The sequence below is a fragment of the Sitophilus oryzae genome, unplaced genomic scaffold, assembly GCF_002938485.1.
Source record: "Sitophilus oryzae breed Bouriz unplaced genomic scaffold, Soryzae_2.0 scaffold_1498_pilon_pilon, whole genome shotgun sequence".
Classification (NCBI taxonomy): Eukaryota; Metazoa; Arthropoda; class Insecta; order Coleoptera; family Curculionidae; genus Sitophilus; species Sitophilus oryzae.
In genome coordinates, this window is record NW_022146167.1 from 2,349,650 (window position 1) to 2,372,472 (window position 22,823).

The 22,823-nt window shown below is 32.4% G+C and overlaps 1 protein-coding gene across 4 annotated transcripts in view; it reads right to left on the reverse strand.

Moving 5' to 3' along the window:
• LOC115877737 (protein FAM107B) overlaps window positions 1–22,823 on the reverse strand; it is a 105,524-nt gene that overhangs the window by 5,894 nt on the left and 76,807 nt on the right. For all 4 annotated transcript variants that reach the window (XM_030894032.1, XM_030894031.1, XM_030894030.1 and 1 more), the window contains one exon: window positions 8,366–8,594. In XM_030894032.1, the coding sequence (XP_030749892.1) occupies window positions 8,366–8,594 (229 nt within the window). The remainder of the gene's footprint in view (window positions 1–8,365; window positions 8,595–22,823) is intronic.

Sequence of the window (22,823 nt, forward strand, 5' to 3'; positions counted from 1 at the left end):
GTTTTTTGCTATTTTCACAATGTTCCATGCCTGCGGGTACTACTGCGGGTAACTTTTCGTTAATGGGAACAAATAAATGAATATCTATCTATATCTGCTCAAGCCAAAAGTACATACGACACTGATTTAATGTCACAAATGTAGTGCCAGGTTATGTGCCAGGTTAGCATCCAGCGTTGGAACCATGTTGGAACAAACGTTCACCCCATCGTGTAGGAGACACATTTGCCAATTGCAATATTATCGAAAACCGTGTCAAATGTTGGTTCTAACGTTGGAACCAATTATCGTTGCTGTTCTGTAAATAATAATAAAAAAATATCTTTTTGTCAATAACTCAATAATAATAATTTTTTCTATACAGGGTGAAGGAGAATTCTCCATACTCTTAATTATGGAATATCCATTAAGTCAAAGCCTTTTTTGATTGACTATGGCAAGTTCTTCGACTTACAAGAGAGTGAAACGTATATTGTTCATATATACCAACGCCCCATTAATATAAGATACGACCTATTTTCCTCCCAACAAAACATTCCTAATATCCCTGTATCCACTTTTTCCGACACACTGCCCCCTCCATGGAAAGATCCTATTTCACTCAATATGGACCTTGGTAAATTTAAAAAATCTGAAACATCCAGATATCTTTACAAAACTAGTCTAATACAAATTTTAGACGAAACATATCGTGACTATATTTCTTTTTACACAGATGGCTCGAAATCTGACCAAGGTGTTGGCTGTGCTTTTTGCAGCCCGGTTGCTAATAAAAAAATCAGATTACCTAATTTCTCTGGCATTTAACAGCCGAACTCACAGCTATTTATCAAGCTCTTATCCAAATTCGGAGCATGCCATCGATTGAAGCATTAATACTATCTGATTCACTTAGTTCCCTCAACAGTATTGCTTCTTTAAACCCCAAAAACTCTCTAACCTGCAGCAATCGAGATCTAGTATATGAACTTACTGAAAAAAACTACAATGTTAACTTTATGTGGATTCCTGGACACTCTGACATTGCTGGTAACGACCGAGCAGACGCGTTCTGGCTAACGAGGCAACGCTCTTACAGAATATTGAAGGAACTCCATCCGTTGTCGATTTCAGAAATTTCCACAAAAAAGTGTTCTTCAGTATACTTCAAAATGAATGGGACATCCTCGAGGGAACTAATAATTGTTAGAACCCTCACAGGACACTCATATCTTACCAAATCATATATTATCAGAAATGTACCCCCTCCGAAATGCACCTTATGCAACAACTTAATGTCAATGAGACACATTCTTTTTGAATGCTTACCTGTTGCCTCCCATAGGTCTGGCGCATGATACAAAAAATACAAGGTATGATATTGCGCAGGTTGGTTACTACGTCACAGGTGATAAACGGCACCATTGGTCGGCAAGCTCCGCGCGCCAATTTCAAATTGTCAAACAGATGACACAATAAACGCGAAAATAATTTTTCAAATGTCAAGCTCGATAATTTGACATAACTTTTGGGGTTATGTCCTGATTCTTCCCTATTTTAGGTCTTTTTTTATTAGTGGCAATTGAACAATATGGATATTTTTCTGTATGGCGTATGACGTCACAGGTGGTATGCGCAAACTTAACGAAATTGGAGCCGCTATCGATCATACCTTGTTTTCTTTGTACCATGGGTCTGGCGTATCTAAATTCTTTGACATCTAATCTTTGACAAGTACACAGGACAAGTAGTAAATAAAAGCAAAAATGCAAGAAAAAATATACAATTTGTTAATTTAAGTGAATTTCATAAATGATAGGTTTACTACCCGTATGTATATTATATAGTCACTTACTAGCGAAAAGTTGTTCCATTATTTCACTCGATTTTTGCCGAGATCTACCTCACGCTACACAACCAACTATTTTAGAGTCTTTTTCGATAAATCGCGATAGTGTGACTGCTAATTTAAGTTCTGCCACAGTTTCCATCTAGATTTACTACCTTTATACAACTATCAGTAGTAGAATAAATAATAAATAACATAAAATAAGCTCCGTAAAGACTGACAAATCCACAAAATTTCAAATCAAATTCAAATGTGTCAAATGAATCGTCAAACAGAACTGTCAAGGATCCCCAGCTTAGAGTCCTTTTTCCGCCCACCATGCATGAATACATAGATATCATTATGCTCCTTCCTTAGTCTTCTTATTCAAAGATGGAAATAAGATTATGACAATATGAGGACAATGAATAGTTCGCTTCCATAAAAATGTATAATTTCTAAATAGTATAAAATTGTGATTATTTTGGAAATACGTGCAGCTTCGAATGCGCATGCGCAAAGGAAGGTTCTCGGAAAAGACAAACCTATTGTACGTTTCATAATTGCAATAAAGAAGGTTTGAAAATGACATATCTTGATATTGGAGACATATTTTTTAATGCTAAACTTATGGCGTTGGTTTATCCACATAAGTATATATGATCTGGGATATTTTCGCTGGTCCTAGGGTATTTTCTAGTACTTTGCTTATTTTGAATAAAAAGATAAAATTAAGAACTATTTAAAGATTGTTTTCTAATAAGAGTTTTTACAAAATTAAAGATGGCTCACCAGTGGGTGCGATATATAACGAATTTCGACAAGCTGATGGAAGAAGCTTTGAGAATATGTTGTAAGAACTCCCTCCTATCCGTGTACGAAGCTCTTCACGGAGATGGTACTACGGATCCCATTCCATTGTTGAAAATAGAAGTTAACTTGGTAGGAAATAAGGTAAGAAATTTTGGTATCAGTTTTTCTAATTCATTGTGATTATTGTATTGTTCTCAGTAATTAGTATTTAGAAAGATTTGTGGGTATTGGGAAGGTTCAATAGAAACAATTATATTTTGGGTGACGTTTCGCGACTAAGGGGCCCACAGACGGTCAATATATTTGCGCAATAATATTGCCCAATAATATTATGTTCGCATCATTTAGTATAAAATGGTAATCATACATTATTATATTATGCAAACTATATTGCTTAGAGTTTTAACACCAGATAACACCAGATAATACCGGGTGCGTCTAAAAAGTGACTCTTTTTATTTTTTCAGATAAAAAAACGAGATCTGGTATTCTTTAATGCTGTTACATATGAGAATATTTTCGCGCCTTTTAACATTTCGAAAATTAATAAAGTTATGGAATTCTAGACAGCATCAACATAACGAACAAACTTTAATTTCTAACTTAAAATAATTTAAAATAACCTTCTAAAGTTCTAAAGTTCTAAAAAGTTTTCGAAAAATATACAGGGAAATTTAAAAGAAAATGCACGATTATCAACATCTTTTTTAGCGAAAGAAACCTTATAGACGTGTTCCTGGGGTCGAAATATACCACCCCTGAAAATATTTGCACTTATTTAAGACTCACCCTGTATATCTTGAACTTTTTGACACACCCGATATAGAATATTTAAACTAATTTATTTTGATTTAAGGGGGGACTTCTGATAACGCTTAACAAACATTCACGCGAAACATAATAGGTTTCTAATGTAACAAAAGTAAACAAACTGAGTAAACAATTGAATTTTTACCGTATTCTTATCATATAGGTATTATCTATTTTCATAATTATTTATACTTATATACCGCTGGAAATGTACTGAAGTATATTGAAGACATTTTATCAAGAATTTAACAGAGAACTTTAGACAATAATACTAAAATTACTATTAATAGATTACAAATCATGCCCATTGTTGAAATTGCAAATATTTTTAAGAAATTGTTGATATGAAATGACTAGAATTTTTTTCTGCTAATCGTATCAATTCAATATAAACCTTGTGGCTTAAACAGAATAACCATTTGATCGAATAAAAACAGTGGTTTTTCAAATAACAATCACTGAAATTATGTCGTGCAGAAAATTGGCATAGGAGTTTACTAAAAATCAATACATAATTTAGGAAAAAAAAGATAGACAGTTTCCAGGCAGAAATTTCAAAGGCTATCATGACGCCGTTTTTTTTTCATTTTAATTTATAGTACAGATTGATCAACAATGGTTGAATCACAAATCTTAAAATACTACATATAGTGGGTATTGTAGTAGATCTTGATAAATAATCGAGAAAAAAAAAACGGCGTCAGGGTAACCCTTAAAATGACCATAAACGATAATTTTTCCAGCCTACTCCTAATATTTTTTTTTGGCACTCTACCTCTTCAAACTTCAAGGGCTATTGTTACGGCGTTTTATTTTTAAATTCCGAGAACTCCGAGTCCTATTTTTTTTCAAATTGATTTCAAGAATTAAAAAATATGAGTGGCAAAAATCTAGGGTTTAGGTCTGCGTTTAAATTCTTCCTGCTTCACCGAGATGGCAATTCTTAAAAATCTTTAACTATAATTACTTAAACAATAGACCTTTTTCTTCGAAAATACTTCATTCTAGCGGGTCAGACCCCACTTAACCTGTTTCCATTTTTTTCCTCACAATTTCAACAACCTTCGCAGAGCAAAATACCTTCTAATTAAAATTTCACCGTGCCCTATACATTTTTTATTTTCATTTTCTTGAAACCCTCATCGTCAGCATATTGTAGGCAGTAGCGTCGACGTCATTATTTCTAAAGAAAAAATCGAGAACGAGTGTTCTCCAGATCGTATTTCTTTTGTTTCGACACTCTCGCTACTCAGGGCCCGCTTTTCTTCTTTGGCATGTTTCAGACACGGAAAGGTGTATTTTTCGCGTAGGCAGTGACGTAAGGGTTTTGTTGGACTATTTAAAAATTAAGCTCAGTTTTACAGGTATATCTAAGCATTTGAAAAGAACGGTAAAAGAAAAAAGAAGTCTTTTGAAAAATTTGTTTTTAGAGTTTTGAAGGAAATGGTATAGAAAAACTAACGTGACATCACAGATTAGGTATACTATATGTATACAGATAAAAATCTTATCCCTAATTCGTGGTACGAAAATTGTTTTTTATGACGATGTGCAAATGAGTAAAATTTCCTGTGCGGTTTGAGTTGTGCGGTTGAATAGAGAGATATCGCTAAACCGGATAGCGTGCATGGACGTTAATAAGGCCAGGTGTTATTTCCTTTACGTGAGGTGGTATTAACTCTCTTCATTTATAGTTATCGGATCGGAAAGAATTCTGTTCGCGTCGCGTCCGCTATTTAAACTTAACCTAACTTTGAATTTAAAACTTTGAAATTGTTTTGTTTAAAAGTGCTTATTTCCAGTACTTTATTGTTCAACGTCTGAGAGTGGGTTTAGGGCAACAAGCAACAAATTCTCTTAGAAGGGCTAAGTCGTCATCTGCTGTAAACCTAAAGGTGCGTATTCACTAGCCGAACGAACGAACGAATGTTTATTCGTTCGTTCGGTAGTAGTATGGACGGAACCGGATTTTAGAACCAAACGAAAACACCTTAACCCATTCGTTTGCGAACGCCTTTGATGTACCGACTCGAAACGGATGGCCGAGCGAACGAGCAAACGAGCGACCGCATGCGTTCGGTCCACCGTCCAAATATACCGAATTCCATTCGTTCGCTCGCTCGTTCGTTCGTTCGTTCGTTCGGATAAAGAATACGCACCTTAAGCCTCTTCATAGGTTCTTTAATATTGGAAGAGGTGGAATCCATATTTTGGGCCATATTTATTTAATTAAAACTAATCCCAGCTACTTAAATATCAAATTACCTAATAAAACTAAAGTAATAATTCAAAACAATTCAAACATAACCTAAAATAAAAGATCTCGCCGGCCGGCCACGGTTGTCAAATACCCGCACATGCCCATTTAAGCAATTTTTAAACGTTATTTAGAAATAGCGCTTGGTGTAATTGATCCGCAAATTCCGTCAGGCGGTAACGTTATTAGCGGGTGTTGCGTTAAAAATTGACATATAATTTCGCGCATATTGTAACCATGATAAGGTACGCGTAAATACTGCATGACGCTATTCGGTTTTCTGATATCTCTCTAATAACTGTGCCGGTCAGGCGCTGTGCACAATTTTAGAGGCCATAAGTGGGCGTGCTATGTGTGTTTTGTGTCTTTTGACGTCAAGTGGAGGAAAAATCAAGGGAAAATTAACTGTAGACCCAGAGCACAGTTTATAGTTAATACTCGTTGCCCAGGCAGAAAGTCTAATACGCCAATAAAGTTATCATAAATAAAGTTTGTATACCACCTCGTCGTAGATAAGTGCACCTCGTATATGGTACAAGGATTGTACTAAACATAATTTGTACTAAACATAATATACTACTAGAGTAGCTGTAAAATATCGACATCACACGATAGGTAAATAATGGATTTTAGTACTGCAGAAAAATAATGTCAAAAGGTACTGGTTCAAAAAAATTAAGATTAAAGTTAATTAATCAACCTTTAAGGTATAAAATTTGGTAAGTGCTATTATTAATAAAATACACACACCGGAAAAATCATTTTATTAAAGTTAAAAATAAATGTTTTGAATAAACAACCACATATTTGTAGGCCGATTGTTAGTCACACTAGTTATTTCTAAATTTGGGATATTTGCAGAAGTGTTTGTGCATTTTTTTCAAATGTATAAAAAAACACCTAGCATCAATTGTTCGAATTTAACCTGTACTGGCTATGTTTTTATGATAACTGGCCAGAATTCATTCAAATAACTCTGTTTAGTATTAAACGACATTATGGAGCGTAGACATCTTAACAGAGACGAAATGCTAAGGGCCATGGGTATGCTCGAAGCTGGAATGCGCCAAATCGACGTAGCTAGAGCATTAAACACAACGCAAAGTGTAATATCGCGATTAAGTGCACGCTACCGTGAAAGGGGTGATGTTGCTAAAAGGCACACAGGGTGACATCGCATTACTACCCCTCAGCAAGATCATTTTTTACAATTAAATGATCGACACCGACCGACTCTTATGGCACCAGAGCTTAGTTTAATTCTCCAGGAAACACATAATGTAACCGTTAGTCCTGACACTGTTCGCAATAGATTAAGAGAGGTTAACTTAAGAAGCAGACGCCCCTGGAGAGCTCAACCCTTAACGAGAGGAAATCGAGAGGTACGATATTTGTGGGCTCAAGATCATGTTGGGCCAATGTTCTCTTCACGGATGAGTCACGCTTTGGAATTCATCCGGATTCGAGAAGGGTATGGAGAGAACCGGGAAATCTTAATCAGTTGGATCATGTTCAGAAAGTGCACCCTTATCAAGGTGGAACAGTTATGGTCTGGGGAGGAGTCCAGTTAGGCCGAAAAACCGATCTCGTTTTTCTTGAAAGGTTTCTAACAGGAATCACATATTGTGATTTAATTCTTGAGCCTGTCGTGTTACCATATGCCCCCAATGATTTTGGGAGAAACTTCATTCTCATGCATGACAATGCACGGCCTCATACAGCCAGAGTGGTAAGTGAGTTTATCAATGCTCATCAATTAAACATCTTACCCTGGCCGGCACAATCTCCTGACCTAAACCCCATCGAGCACGTATGGGACGCGGTCCAAAGAAGAATTTTGAGAATGGGTATGCCTCGTGAAACTCGTAGGGATCTGGTTCGGGCCGCGAATGCAGCGTGGCAGGCTGTACCTCAAGAAGAGATCGACAACCTGATCAGGAGCATGGGGAGACGATGTAGGGCTGTAATGAACAGTAGAGGAGGCCATACCCTTTATTAAGTAAAAATCGTTTTATCTTAATTCACAGTTTAGAATAAAAAAAATGTGTGTAATTTTTTGAGTTCAATAAAAATCAAGGTAAATTTGAAAAATTCGGTAAATTTCGCATTTTTATTTCCAATACGTCCTGTAAACTATTTGTTTATTTTAATTTTATTGTATCAGAAATGCAAATAATAAAATTACTGACGATGGCTCGATAAAATTGTAATATCCCTAGACTTTTCCGGTGTGTTTTAGTTTGTTTTATTTATGCTGTTTTATTTAGTCCTGTGAAATATTACAAATTTGTATTTGTACATAAGTTATATTGATAAATATAATAATAAATGCGGGAAGTTTCTTGAAGCTTGAAAGTAAGAAATAGTTCTTTTTTATATTTTTTTGGTATGTGATGTTTTGTTCTTGTTTGTTTTGTATTAACACATACCGTTTTTTTAAAATAAAATAAATCGATTACATTTTTTCAGTTGTATACAGTTTTTTTGACACTATTTTGAAGTAATCACTTATCAGTCAAATTTTAAATATATTAATTTCCTGCTATGCGTTCCACTTGTACCAACTTATTTCTTTGTAAAATAAAATAAACTAAAAACTTGAAATTAAAATGACAGGTACATCTATCACTGTCAAGGATCTTGTCGTTGGACAGACTATATCTTTTTTTTCTACTTACATTTTTTGGTTGAACAACAGTTCTTTGTGGAGGTTCTGCCTGCCCGGGTCCTCTCTCACCGGATTGGCCGGTTTCCGGGGGGCTATGAGGCCGTCGTCCGTCAGCAAAGGGGGCGCTCTCGTCTCCGGTATCATGTCGTCTTGGTCGTCGCCCAACGGGTCTTTTCCGGTAGGGGTGGTGGGGGTGGTAGGAGTCACAGGTGATGTGGGGGTGTTAGGCCTTTGTCTCACTGCAATTCGAAAAGAAAAAAATGTCTTATTAAGCATATTCTTTGTAGTCTTAATGTAGGCGGCTACCATAAGTTCAAATAAAAAATAAAAAATTAAAAATTAAAAATTAAAAATTAAAAATTAAAAATTAAAAATTAAAAATTAAAAATTAAAAATTAAAAATTAAAAATTAAAAATTAAAAATTAAAAATTAAAAATTAAAAATTAAAAATTAAAAATTAAAAATTAAAAATTAAAAATTAAAAATTAAAAATTAAAAATAAAAAATTAAAAATTAAAAATTAAAAATTAAAAATTAAAAATTAAAAATTAAAAATTAAAAATTAAAAATTAAAAATTAAAAATTAAAAATTAAAAATTAAAAATTAAAAATTAAAAATTAAAAATTAAAAATTAAAAATTAAAAATAAAAAATTAAAAATTAAAAATTAAAAATTAAAAATTAAAAATTAAAAATTAAAAATTAAAAATTAAAAATTAAAAATTAATCTTTTCCGTCGACGATAAAATACCATTTATAAAAAATAACTATTATCCAACTGGTGGATTAAATATCACTTTAAACGCTTCATATTAGTGGATAAAACTCCCATTCCTTAAACCACTGTCTATGGATATGGATATTCTGTATCGGAAGTCTGTAGACGATGCTTTTAACACAAAATTCTGAATAAACGTATATTGTTAAAGAAAAATCAAATAAATCAATAAGATAACAATGATCGTATTCCACTGGCGCATTAGTAGTGTTTTAATAGATGAAACCAGATGATAAATCGGTCTTGGTGGCGGTTAACTTTCACCCAGACAGGAAACGTCGGCTCCCGATGACGTTTCTCACGTCACAACGTAGTGACGTCAACGATGAAATCGATCATCCGTCACGGTTATAGACAAAGAGTGAAAATATTGACGAATACAATGACGAAGGGGTTTATTTAAAAGTCCATACCTTATTCAATCTCATGTTTAATATTACCGCATTTTAATCTTGCCGTTTTTGAAATATTTAGGTTTTTGTCAAAATACAGTAATAATTTTAATGCTTCATTTCTCTAGGCGTATTTAAGTTTTTAAAACCAAATATTGTACTGAAGTATTTCTATTTACTAAATTTTGTGTTGCTGTAATAAAAAATATACTACGTTATACAGAGTATCTAAAAATTTATTTTAAATAATAATTACTAGCTTCAAACGGCAATAACTTGTTTAATTTAAATGGAACACCCTGTATATTTTATAAGAATCAGATGCACAATTTAGTTGTCTATCAAACTGTATTATACCATTTTTTACCTATCTCTTCAAGTTTTCGTAGAAAATACATTTTCTTATAATTTAGACCTCATTTATCAATGGACCATTACCATGGAATACTGACATTTTAGATTATTTTTAAAGAGGTAACAAATTTTCAAAGAGTACAGATACTAATATTGTCGGTATAGATCGCTTATTTCATTAAAAAATAAAAAACTGTTTAAATATTTTTTGTTAAAGTGCACCAATTATGATCCCAGTATTCAAACTACATTAATTGACTGTTTACGTTGATTAATAATATACTCCAAGTACTAAAAAACTGAATTTTGTATGTGTATTAGAGAGTGTGATAAAAAGTGACAGCTTAAAAATGTTATTTAATTTTTTGACGAATGCTTATTTATAATAACAGAACTTATTATATTGATTTCTGATTAAAATCCACATTTATTTAGAATAATTTATTAACTAACACAATTAAGTATGTAATTAATTAATATTTGGGCGGAAATATAATGGTGATATATTTAATCTTTTATAAAGATTTAAATAGTTTTCTTTTTGTATACAAATGGGCTAGTAATATTATCGTTAAAAATGTCAATATTCCATGGGTATATGATATAGGTCTAAATTATTAAGAAAATGCATTTTCTACGAAAACTTGAAGGGATTTTAATCGTAGAAACTAAAAATGTAATAATATAGAGGGTCATTTTCTACTTAATATTCTACATATTCGACATTTTCTACGCATTTTTCTACATATACGTAGAAAATTAATTTTCTACGTGTTGTTACCCAACCCGGGTCGCAATATTACTTCGGCAATGAAACAAAAATTTTGACGTTTTTAAATGTACGCGAGGTATTTAAGTATAATTAGTGACGTTTAACCTGTACGTTACATACGCACACGATCTAAGATTACGAAAGATAAGGCTATTTGCAAATAATTAGCATGTTTTCGCTTAATTGCCATCATCGGGCTATTTTCAATTTCAAACGACTTTTCAGTCAAGCGAATTCGAATTGCACGAACCGGTATTACATGTTTTTTCGTATTATTTACGAATTATTTATTCATACATGATTTACTCGGTCGGTTTGATAAATACAGGCTGTTTTCAATCAAGTTATAGGTACATATACAATTTCGATTAATAACTTACTTTGGGTTAGCTTTTATGGGTAATTTTATTACGCAAATAAAGAGTGAAACATTATGAACTAGTTTTGGTATGGTGTTAAAATTTCACCTGCATTTCATATATTCAGGGTGTCCCAAATTCGAGGGTAACCATATTTGATTAAAGTTAATATTTTGTTTTCAAACTATTTTTTAAACGCATTTATTTAAATTAAATCACATGATAAACTCGTTTATGAGCCAAAATCTGGAAAAAATGACAGAAAATACAATTTACTTCTGAATTAAAATGACAGGCACAACTGTCACTGTCATTTTGAGTGTATTCTGTTGCTCACCTTGGTTATGGTTTTATGTTCCGTTTCTATCGGTTTCCTGAAAGTTTTCTTATTACGGAACACGGTTCCTGATTTATGGTTCCTGAAAAATTCGGTTGTAACTGTCACCAAACTAACCAGCGCGCGAAGGCTGGTTTTGTTTGTTAATGTCATTTATGTGACAGAAATCAAGCAAATATTGGAAGTTCGAGTGAAATTCTCATTTAATTTCTAAAATTTGTTATAATATTTTGTATTTACATCCAAAAGCAATGGAGGTTGGCAGTAAAGGTAAATACATTTCATTAATAAAATGACTTTTTAGGACCATTTAAACCAATGAAGCCATTGTTTATTAAAGACAGGAACATTTTAAAGAAAACATGAAAAACAAGACAACAAGTAATCGTGAATGTTTTGTAAGCTATTAAAATATAAATATTGATTAGATTTGTTTATTTATTATTGATCTGTTTTAATATTGGACCTGCAAATCTTCACTTGAGCTGTCTAACGAGTTTAACAGTTTATTAATAAAGTACTTTTCAATATTAAACTCCATTGAAAAGAAGAAGCAAACGTAAAAGCAGAGAATAGGTACAGAGTGAAATGCACAAAAGATATATTTTATAATAGAGTTATTGAAATTTAGAAAACTTCAACATTTTTTTATGTTTCCAGTATTTTACCAAACCGTTCCGTATCAAACCATGTTTTTCAGGAACCGTTCTTTACCGTAGTTTACAGGTCTGGTTCGCCTGGTTTTGCAACGGAATAAAACCTTTATTTCACATCAACAAATGCATCAAAAGCGAACAAATCAATTTCAAATATTTCAATTTACAATTTATCACATCAACTCTCTACTGAATTGTATTTCATTAAACCAGTATTACAGTAATGATAATGAAGTTATCAAACAAAAACGAATACAATTTATAATTGTAAAAAATTGTTATTTATTACATCAGCAGGTTGCAATCAAAGCCTGAAGGCATAAATAAAGATACAAGGAAATCATTGATCATATTGATTTATTGTTTGTGATTAAATATAGCTTGTATATAAATACCAGTAAAGTGGATTTCTAGTTTTTTTCTCTGAAAAACCACTATGAAGAATCAAAGTATAAGCCATTAAAAGAAACTGAGACAACCACAAGATAAATAAAGCTGCGGTTTAAGAAATTATGTAAAAATTGTTTTCTTTTCATCGTGGGCAATATGTAAATAACTCGATAGCTTAGTCCAGTTTTTATTTTTCATTATTTAATAAGGTGGTAATTTTATGGTTCGTGTTTATAAGCTTATACAAAAATGTGTCTGGTAGGGTAAGCCCTAAAGTTAACCCACCAAAATTTGGTGTGTAACATGTAATTCTGCCATGCGTCCGGATTTACCCGAACATGTCCGGATTTTTAAACCCAGAATTGTCAGTGTCTGTCATTTTAACTGACAAGTAAATTGTATTTTCTGTCATTTTTGAATGTCACCTGTAGAAATCAGACAGACATTATCTCACGCTTATTTGGTATGCAAGGGGTGAATTAATTTGGAAGCATAGAGTTAAAAATTTTGGAAGTATCAGTATGTAACGTGGAATATTTAATTTTTACCAACAATATCAAGCATTTAATTGAAAATGTGCAGCAACTAATGAAATACTCAACGTTTTCTCTTTTTTTAAAAAAGATATCCCAATTCTGATATCATTTGTCACGTGTGCAGTACAAATGTACTGCATGCGTTATGGAAACCCCTTGTATGGAAAACCTTAAAGACAGGAATAAAAAAGATCGACAGAAAAACTGAAAGAGATTGAGACGAATGCTACAAACGATACTGTCATTAAAAAAAATAACCTGACCCGTATTAAAAGAAAATCCGCAAGGTCTCTACTGGACAGTTTTGCCTTGCGGAAAAATTGTACGTGTACGGTTAACTTTAGTGAATTTCGTTTGATTAAATCTATTTTACAATTTATTTGGCATTTTTGTCTGGCCGAAAACCACTGTTACTTATACATTTTCACTAAACACAACTTATATCTCTGTTAAACATCTATTAGAACATATATCTATAAATATTTCTATTTAATATGTATTAGACATGCAATATCCATACATTATATTATTAAAAATAAATCGTAAGTGATATATTAAGATTAATATTCGCTGCTAAACGCGCTAGTTGCACTTTCAATAATTTCATGCAAATGTATTTTACTACGCTGTAAACAAATAGATCAAAAAATCAGTTAACTGTTGTAATGATTTACTTGTATTATTGTAATTATTAAATTATTTAACAAATTGTAAAAAATACAGGGTGTGGGAAATAGCGTGGTCCAACGTGGTGAACGTTTTAATACTTTTTTCTTTAAATAATTGACACAGCACCACCTAAAAAGCAGCATCGTCCACCATAGGCGTAGGCGAAACTTTTATTAAGAATATAAATAAATAAACATTATTCATAACTAACTATATTTAATATAATTCGTAACTAAAATACTAAATTAAATTATTTATAACAAAGAGAAATTGTAGCACATTTTAAAAATATTAATTTCTATTTAATTCTAACATTTATTTGATTGTTCTTGATATTTAATTTTTTCAGAAATGTATTAGCCTGTTTTTTGATGGGATTTTGTATTTTTTTAATATTATTTAATTCAAATGTTTAATTATATTTAACAAAATACATTTATTTTTCTTTGTAATTTGATTTTCTTTAAACTGGAAAATTTTGACAGGCCTAAAAATTTTGTTGGTGCTCATTTTACCTATAGAATTATTATGTAGGTACCTGATTTTCTTTTTATATAAGATTCATTTTTCGATACCTAGGTACTTCATCTAGTTATAGGATCAAATTTCTCATTTTACCTCATGCCAAGACTTCAAGACACTCGCGTCATTTTTTATTTGACAAGAATTAGGTACTCGCTCAGAAAATTTCTCTGAGATGGTCATATTATTTTTCTTTTCAATTTAAATCCCACAGAAAAAAAAATTATATGACTAAACTAAACACAAAATGTCACATATTAAATACATCTTAAGAATAAATTAACGTACACAGTACACACCCCTAAACTTATTCACTTTCACTACTTCATTAAAATAATAACAATCCAAATACCTGTAGGCGCTATTTCACCGAAACAAGATTCTCTTTGATGACCGCTGATGATAGAAAATCCAATTTAAACCACTGCAAATCTAATTACGCTGTGACAACTGAAAAACTCCTTCCGGGAGTTCTTATTACACAAAATTATTACACTTTTCCGAGTTTCCGAGACGTGTGGAACGACTTTACGTACCGACAAGGAAGTGCGAACTCGAACTGAGAACGCGAGAACAGCACCTATTTGATCGCCCACGTGGTTTGGAGCGTTGTTGTCATATCAGTTTACTCGAAAATCCTTAAGAAAACCTGATTACTAACAGAAAAAATCCTGATGATTAAATTCAGTATATTACGTTCGTATTGTCATATCCTGTGCCGAGACTATCGCATATCTAGTCATAGGGTTTCTATACGTCCGGTTTTTGCTGGACATGTCAGATTTTTAAGGTTTTTCCCGGGTGGTTTCCCAGGAATTTGAAAAAATGTCGGGGAAATCTTACCGTAAAAACAACTTAACTTTGGTGGATATTTTAATCGTTACAATGTCACATATCTACTAAACTGACATTTTCCGAAAGTACCCATACCTCTCTGGCCAATGTTTTCGTTTTCGGTACATTAGTAAATGTGATTTGTAAATTCTTTTGTCTTTATTTTGAATATTACTACGTAGTTTTTATTTGATTATTTTTCATTATTGTTTATTATTTTTTGTTCCAGAAATTAAAGCAAATATTTTAACTGGTAGTATATTTCGGCCCCAGAAACACGCCTATGAGTTTTTTTTTGCGAAAAAAAATTGTCGAAAATTTTATATTGTTCTCGACATTTTTCGGGAAATTTTAAAAAACTTTTTAGTGCCACTTGTTTATTCACTTGAGGCGTCGAATAAGCCGAAAAACCTTGCGAAAACAGCGGTTCTCAAAATGTTTCCATTATTTTTTAAAATTTTTAAAGTTAAATAACTCGGTTATGTATTTTCAATTTATTTTAAAAATGGCAAAGAGAAAAGATGTTTCTTTTAACCAGATCTGTTTATTTTCTCTGATCTATATCTCTATTATTATTTTCTTCCAAGTGCTTTTAGAGATTCTAATGAAATTTGAGGGTAAAAGTTACTACAAGTGCGACATCTTTTAATGCTAAAATAGTGTCGACATACTCACCAGGGACGTGCATATGGGTTATCACTGGAATATTTTTCGAAATAGATATGTACGCCACTGACTTTTTTTCTCTTGTTAAGAAAACTGCGTAGACCGTTAAATGCTGATTAAAAGTTGTCTCTTGATATTTCGTCGATTTCGGTCTCATTGATGAAATAATAAAATTGATAAAAAAATAATGCATATTTTTAAGGTTACATTATATTAGAAATTTTTAAAATCGGCCTTTTTTAATTATCTTATATACCATTATTTTTTTTTTGAGAATTTGCTGTAGGTAGCACTACATCAGTGTTATAAATTCTAATAATTAAGTAATAAATTACATTAAACAAATAATTTATTAATTTTATGTTAATTTTAATTGTGATTAATAAAATTGTATTCATCTCATCGAGAAGATCGAAGAATAGACAAGATATCAAGATGCAACTTTTAATTGCATTAAATGACCTACACAATTTTGCTAATAAGAGGAAAAAAAGTCAGTGGCGTACATATTTTTTTTACTCGAAAAATATTCCTGTGATAACCCATATGCACGTCCCTGGTAAATATGTCGACATTTTGTCTTGGTCTTGCTTTTTGTGTGCACTAGCGTTTTAAAAAAAAAAGATTTTTTTACTTTTAGGTTGCTGTTTCAGTGCAGCAAAATATCCAGACTTTCTTTAAGAAATGACCCGTCATAAAGCTAACAAATTTAAAACATTAAAAAAATAGAAATTATTTATAACAAAATTGTTATAAACTTTTTGTCGACCTCTGTATAACATAATCGACGATGAATTTTGTATATTAAAGCATTTATAGGTTTTTCATTTAAAAGAACTTCCCAGTTTACAAGATTTTTTAACCCGAAATATAAACAATATTTGAAATTCCCCAAAACGGCTGCCGGAATCACCGACTTGGCAACGCCGTCTTCTCGATGCTAAAGCACCGTCTACGCGCGACACCGAGCGCATACACCGTCTCCTTGAGTAGGTCAAGAATGCCCGTGAAGATGACCTGCAGGTGCAAATTCTTCGGTAGATCACTGCTTCGGTTCAGGTACAGAACACCGAAAAAGGGTTTGTAGGTGGAGGAATTTCAGACACTATACAGTGGCGTACGACGACATTTTATCCATTAGTTATTACATATTATCGTGTAAAAGTGTTTCATTACTGTCGAGAGATTAACTATATCAGTCGAGACAATAATGAAACCTTTCCTCTGAGGTTACTACAGTATGTCTTCATTCTTAGATTATGTTTAACAGAGAAAAAACTTTTTTATTATTAAAATTTTGAAAAAAAAATCATTCTTATTAAAAAAAATTGTGTGCCCACTATGTACGCATATTTGAAATGATACTTCTTACTAGCTATTAAATGGGAGGATTGAAGAACATGTTTTAAAAAGTGACATATTATAATGCTTTTTTAATATAAATATTATTTTCAATTTATTTCTGTAATCTTGTACATTTTTTGTTTCCTCAATAGTACAAAATACACACTTTTTTTATTTTATACCCAAAATACACACATTTTTTTTACGATTTTATGGAAAGCACTGTTCATTAAAATGTTGTATCCTATGTTATAGGGCTTGTTTCTCTCTACAATTTCCTGTCTCACAATGTACCGTTTGTGTCCGGGAAGGGTTCATAGTTTCATAGTTGTCGATTTTCGAAAGAAATCAGTACATGTATATTATTTCGTATATTTTTCATTTTATTGATTTTATGGAAAGCACTGTTCATTAAAATGTTGTATCCTATGTTATAGGACTTGTTTCTCTCTACAATTTCCTGTCTCACAATGTACCGTTTGTGTCTGGGAAGGGTTCGTAGTTTCATAGTTGTCGATTTTCAAAAGAAATCAGTACATGTATATTATTTCGTATATTTTTCATTTTATTGATCGTATGGAAAGCACTGTTCATTAAAATGTTGTATCCTATGTTATAGGGCTTGTTTCTCTCTACAATTTCCTACTCTCACAATGTACCGTTTGTGTCCGGGAAGGGTTCATAGTTGCATAGTTGTCGATTTTCGAAAGAAATCAGTACGTAGTAGTATATTACGTACAGTATATTATTTCGTATATTTTTCATTTTATTGATTTTATGTAAAGCACTGTTCATTAAAATGTTGTATCCTATGTTATAGGGCTTGTTTCTCTCTACAATTTCCTGTCTCACAATGTACCGTTTGAGACCGGGAAGGGTTCATGGTTTCATAGTTGTCGATTTTCGAAAGAAATCAGTACACGTATATTATTTCGTATATTTTTCATTTTATTGATTTTATGGAAAGCATTGTTCATTAAAATGTTGTATCCTATGTTATAGGGCTTGTTTCTCTCTACAATTTCCTGTCTCACAATGTACCGTTTGTGTCCGGGAAGGGTTCATAATTTCATAGTTGTCGATTTTCGAAAGAAATCAGTACATGTATATTATTTCGTATATTTTTCATTTTATTGATTTTATGGAAAGCACTGTTCATTCAGTCAGTACGTACAGAAGCTACAAACTTATCAATGAAAATATGCATGAAAATTTACTTCCTAGCAAACAACCAGAAGATACTGGTATACCCAGATGCAGAATCAAGTTTATTATAATGCTTTTCTTAGCTTTAAATTAAATTCTTTTTGGTGTTTGCGCGATCCTTACCAATTTTTTTCTTGCTAGCTAGTTTTTCAAGGCATGGTCAAGGCCGTGGTCCGTCACGGCCTTGAACTTTTAGTCCCAATGCGCGTAAAAAAGTTTCACAAAGTTCGATATTTTTAAAAAAATCGAAAAATACAAAATTTCAATTTTTTTCCCTAAAAATATTTATACGTTACATATTGTAGTTGAAAATAATATTTATTACACTGACTGGCATACAAATCAAATTATTATTTTACGTTGCCAAAGGTACTTGAGTGACTTTTATTATCGGAAACATTAAAAAAAAATTGCACAAAGTATTCGCATTTTACTGCTCGAAAAACCGCAATGTCGTATATCAGACCAATGACTACAAAAGGTTTATTATTCATTAACTCGTATAAATAAATAGCATAGCGAGAAATATTAAACTTATAGGTTCAACAACCCAGGGAAGATCGATTTGTTATTTATTGATGTTTGAAGGTTTATGTGTCTCTTTAATTTATTACTCGGTTTGGATCTGCCCACCTACGTTCATGATCTTGCCAAACCAAATATTTAAACTTGGTTTTTTAATATTTCAAGAAGATTCTTGGAACAAAAATACGGAAAATTTGTGGATTTGTCGGTTGCTGACTTTATGGTCACTTAAATAAAACAGGAACTTAAGATTCAATAATAAAAATGGCTTATACAGCGTGAGACCTAAATAAGTGTAAATATTTTCAGAGATCGTAGATCTCGATAAAAGAAACATATTTTCTCTTTGCCGTTTTTCAAATAATAAGAAAATTAAAAAAAACTGATTTATTTTTAAAAAATTTTGAGAGCCACCGGATTCTTTCTGTATTTTACATCCATTTTAGTGCCGTAACCATGGTAGTATCAGAGATTTGAAAACCACTGGATCTTTTCTGGATTTTAATCTTTTCTTGTAAATTTAATCTACTACATACCTATGTTGCCATATTACCAACAAATTGTGTTTTTTAACCAAAAACTAAAAAAATTCCAAAAATTTTTTCAAAAAATTCCAAATTTTCAAAAATTTTGTTTTCGCGGAAAAAACCTAATAGAGGTGTTTCTGGGGTCAAATGCTACCCCTAAAAATATTTGCACTTATTTAAGACTCTGTATGTTATGAACAGGTGATTTTGTTAAATAAAAAGATTCCAACAAATAAAAAGTCGAAGAAAAAGGTACTGTTAGTACCGTAGGCAAAATAAAACACTAAACACACTAATTTAGTTTAAGTTCAACTTAGTTTTGAAATTAGAAATTTAGAAATGCGCGTCCAGTGTAAAAATAAAGTGTTTTGGTTTATTGTGGTGAATTAGTGTTTTATTTTACTATTTTTTTAACATCAAAGATTCCAACCGCCAATTGTAAACTGTACTTAACTTCAAAATCCCTTCTACACAGACGGATTAAAAACTAGTAGCAGTTTTGTGGATGCAATGGAGAAGCTTGAGGCATTCGAAAGATGGTGTTATCGGCGTATGCTGAGGATTGCATGGACTGACAAGGTTACAAATGTAGAACTGCGACGCAGAATTCAGAAGAGAGAGGACGAAGAGGTGATTAACACCCTTAAAAAGAGAAAACTTGAGTGCTTTGGACACATAATGAGAGGACCTAAATATGCCCTGCTGCAGAACATAATAGAAGGAAAGATAAAGGGCAGAAGGAGCCAAGGAAGAAGAAGAAGAACATCATGGCTCAAGAATTTGAGAGAATGGTTTGGAATGACTTCAAACCAGTTATTCAGAGCAGCCGTTAACAAAGTTAGAATTGCCATGATGATTTCCAACCTCCATTAAAAGATGGAACCCGAAGAAGAAGAAACAGTTGTGTCAATTATAGCATTGCGTTTAGCGAAATTAAAAAAAAACATGGAATTTCACTAGAAATTGTATTTATGAATTTACGGTTTAAATTTCATTTGTAAACAAGCAAAGCTAATCATGAAAATAGTGTCATTTGGTACTTTTGACCGAGTCGAGTTAAAAAACCCTGTAAACATGTGGCTACTAAAATTATACAACATATTATGATAACCTTGTATGGTATTATGATAAACATATATATTTTAAAATGGCGTGATTTGAAATTCAAAAAATACCTACCCGCTAATAAGCCACAAAAACGCAAGTACGATTAAAATAAATTAGAAAGTAGTTCGAACTAAATTTAATATATCGCACAGAGGGACTTTGGTTTATTTACTAATTGCTAGTGATTTTAATTACGAGCTAATTTAATTAAACACGGTTTTATTGGTGTGGTGTTAAAGTGTTTGAAAGTTTACACTATCTGTATCTGTATTCTGTGATCGAGCATTCGTTGCACATGACCAAACCATATGGGTTGTTTTATTCTTATGTCGTCCACAATTGTGTGTTCTGCTCCCATAATATCCCTTACTCTGTTGTTGGTTATTTGTTCCCTTTTCGATTTTCCAGCAGATCTCCTCCAGTAATCCATTTCGGTCGCTAATAGCATGTTCTCTGTTCTGCTTTTCAACTGCCATACTTTGCTTCCGTAAGTTATTATGCTTTTCACTACCGTATTATATATGTTCTTCTTATTAGCTTTAGAGATTCCTTGATCCCACAGTACACCATTCAACATAGATACTGCCCTTCTGCCTTGCATTATTCGATCTTTTATACCCTTTGTAATTTCCTTCTTCATTTGTGTAAAAATACTTAGCCAGTTTTACATAAAACGTTAAATGCCGAACGATAATTATTTTGCTACTTTTTCGAACTAGTGAAATGGACTCGTAAGTCATAATACAATCGTATCTAAAATCAAATATCTAAAAGTGTACGATATTTTACGTCAATATACGTCACCTGCTGAACTACTCCTAAATTGGATATTACGCCGTACGGCTCGAACCAGCAGCTATTTTAGGAAAATCCCCCGGCAATTTTCATTACGGTAATGAAACTGCTCTCGACGGCGACGTAGCCGATTTCCAGGTGAAGCCATTTTCTTTTTGCCTTTTTCACGGACTCTGCCTCCGTTTCGACGATGATTTGTCGACGTGACGAGCTATTAACATCCAGGAGAGGTTTGTATCGTTTTTAGAAAGTGGTACAGGCAATTACGGGTAATTCCTCAGGAGCATGCATTGGTATGCATATAGAAGTAGAAAAAAAAAACAGTGGATTACTTTTAAACACTACATATTGTTTTTCGAAGTATTCTCCACGAAGAGAAATTAATTTTTGTATCCGTTGAAACCAATTCAGAACGCAGTTGGTTCTTTCAAAATTGCGTTTTTGAAGACGCTGACTGCATCTTCTGGGGAGTGAAACCTTTGACTGCGCAGTTCATTCTTAATTTTTGGAAAAGTAAAAAAGTCGTTAGAACTTAGGTCGGGACTGTATGGAGGATGGTCCAAAAATTCGACGTAAATTGTTTTCGAACTGTGATGGAACTTGCATTGTCTTGCTGGAAGATCATTGAAGGTTTGTTTTTAGAAACTTAGCAATTACTTCCGACAAACAAATAGATATGTACCAATCAGCAGTAACAGTTCTTTGATCTTGCAGAGGAATTGTTGTTACATGACCTGCTTTTGAGACAAATGTTGCCTCTATCTTTTTGGAAACACTTCAAGAACGGATAACTTTCGTCGGTTTTGGATCATCTCGGAAGAACCAAATAACCGATTGACGTTTATTTTCAGCTACATAAGAGTAAATCCAAGATTCATCACCACTGACATTGCTTATATTTTTATTGTTTTTTTCTGCGTTATTACCGGTGTAGAGTTTTTTGGCACCAATTGACTCTAATTGCTTTCTGTTCTTCCGTCAACAGATGCGATATCCAACGGGAAACTAATTTTTTTACAGATAATTCTTCATGTATTTTTTTTTTGAATTGAGGTCTTTGAAATGCCCAATAATGCTTGAGTTTCACGATATGTGAGAGGTCGATCCTCTTGGATCAGCTTACGTACAGCATCGACGTTTTCCTGGGTGACTGCGTTGTAGGTGGACCTGTTGTTTGATCGTCGCTAAGTTCCAAGTTTAAATTCTCCATACCAATGAGAAATTATCGACTGATGTGGTGCTTCATTGCCAAAAATTGTGACAACTGTCTTCGAAAATTGTAAAAAAATTGGACAGTTGATACAAAAAAAATCATCAGTATGGTATAAAAAATAATTTGTTGGTCTAGTCGGTGTGTTTTACGAGATACAATATGAAATAAAAAAATATTTAGAATTCAGAAATATCATTGCAGAAAACTGGAATTCTTATACAGGGTGGTCCGAATCCGAACTGTATTCCGGAAACTTCGGCAGCATATTCTGCAGATAAAAATAAGTAAAAAAGTTTATATAGGGAAACCAATTTTTTTACACCATTTCAATGACACCCTGTATAAATATTTATCCACGCCTTTACTAATCTCAATTTTTTCCTATAGGACTACTCTAACTTATTTACTATGCCTCCCAAAGATATACAAGGTCTTCTCACTAATTTATGCCAAGCCGCACCCCCTTATCAATCTAACTAAAACCC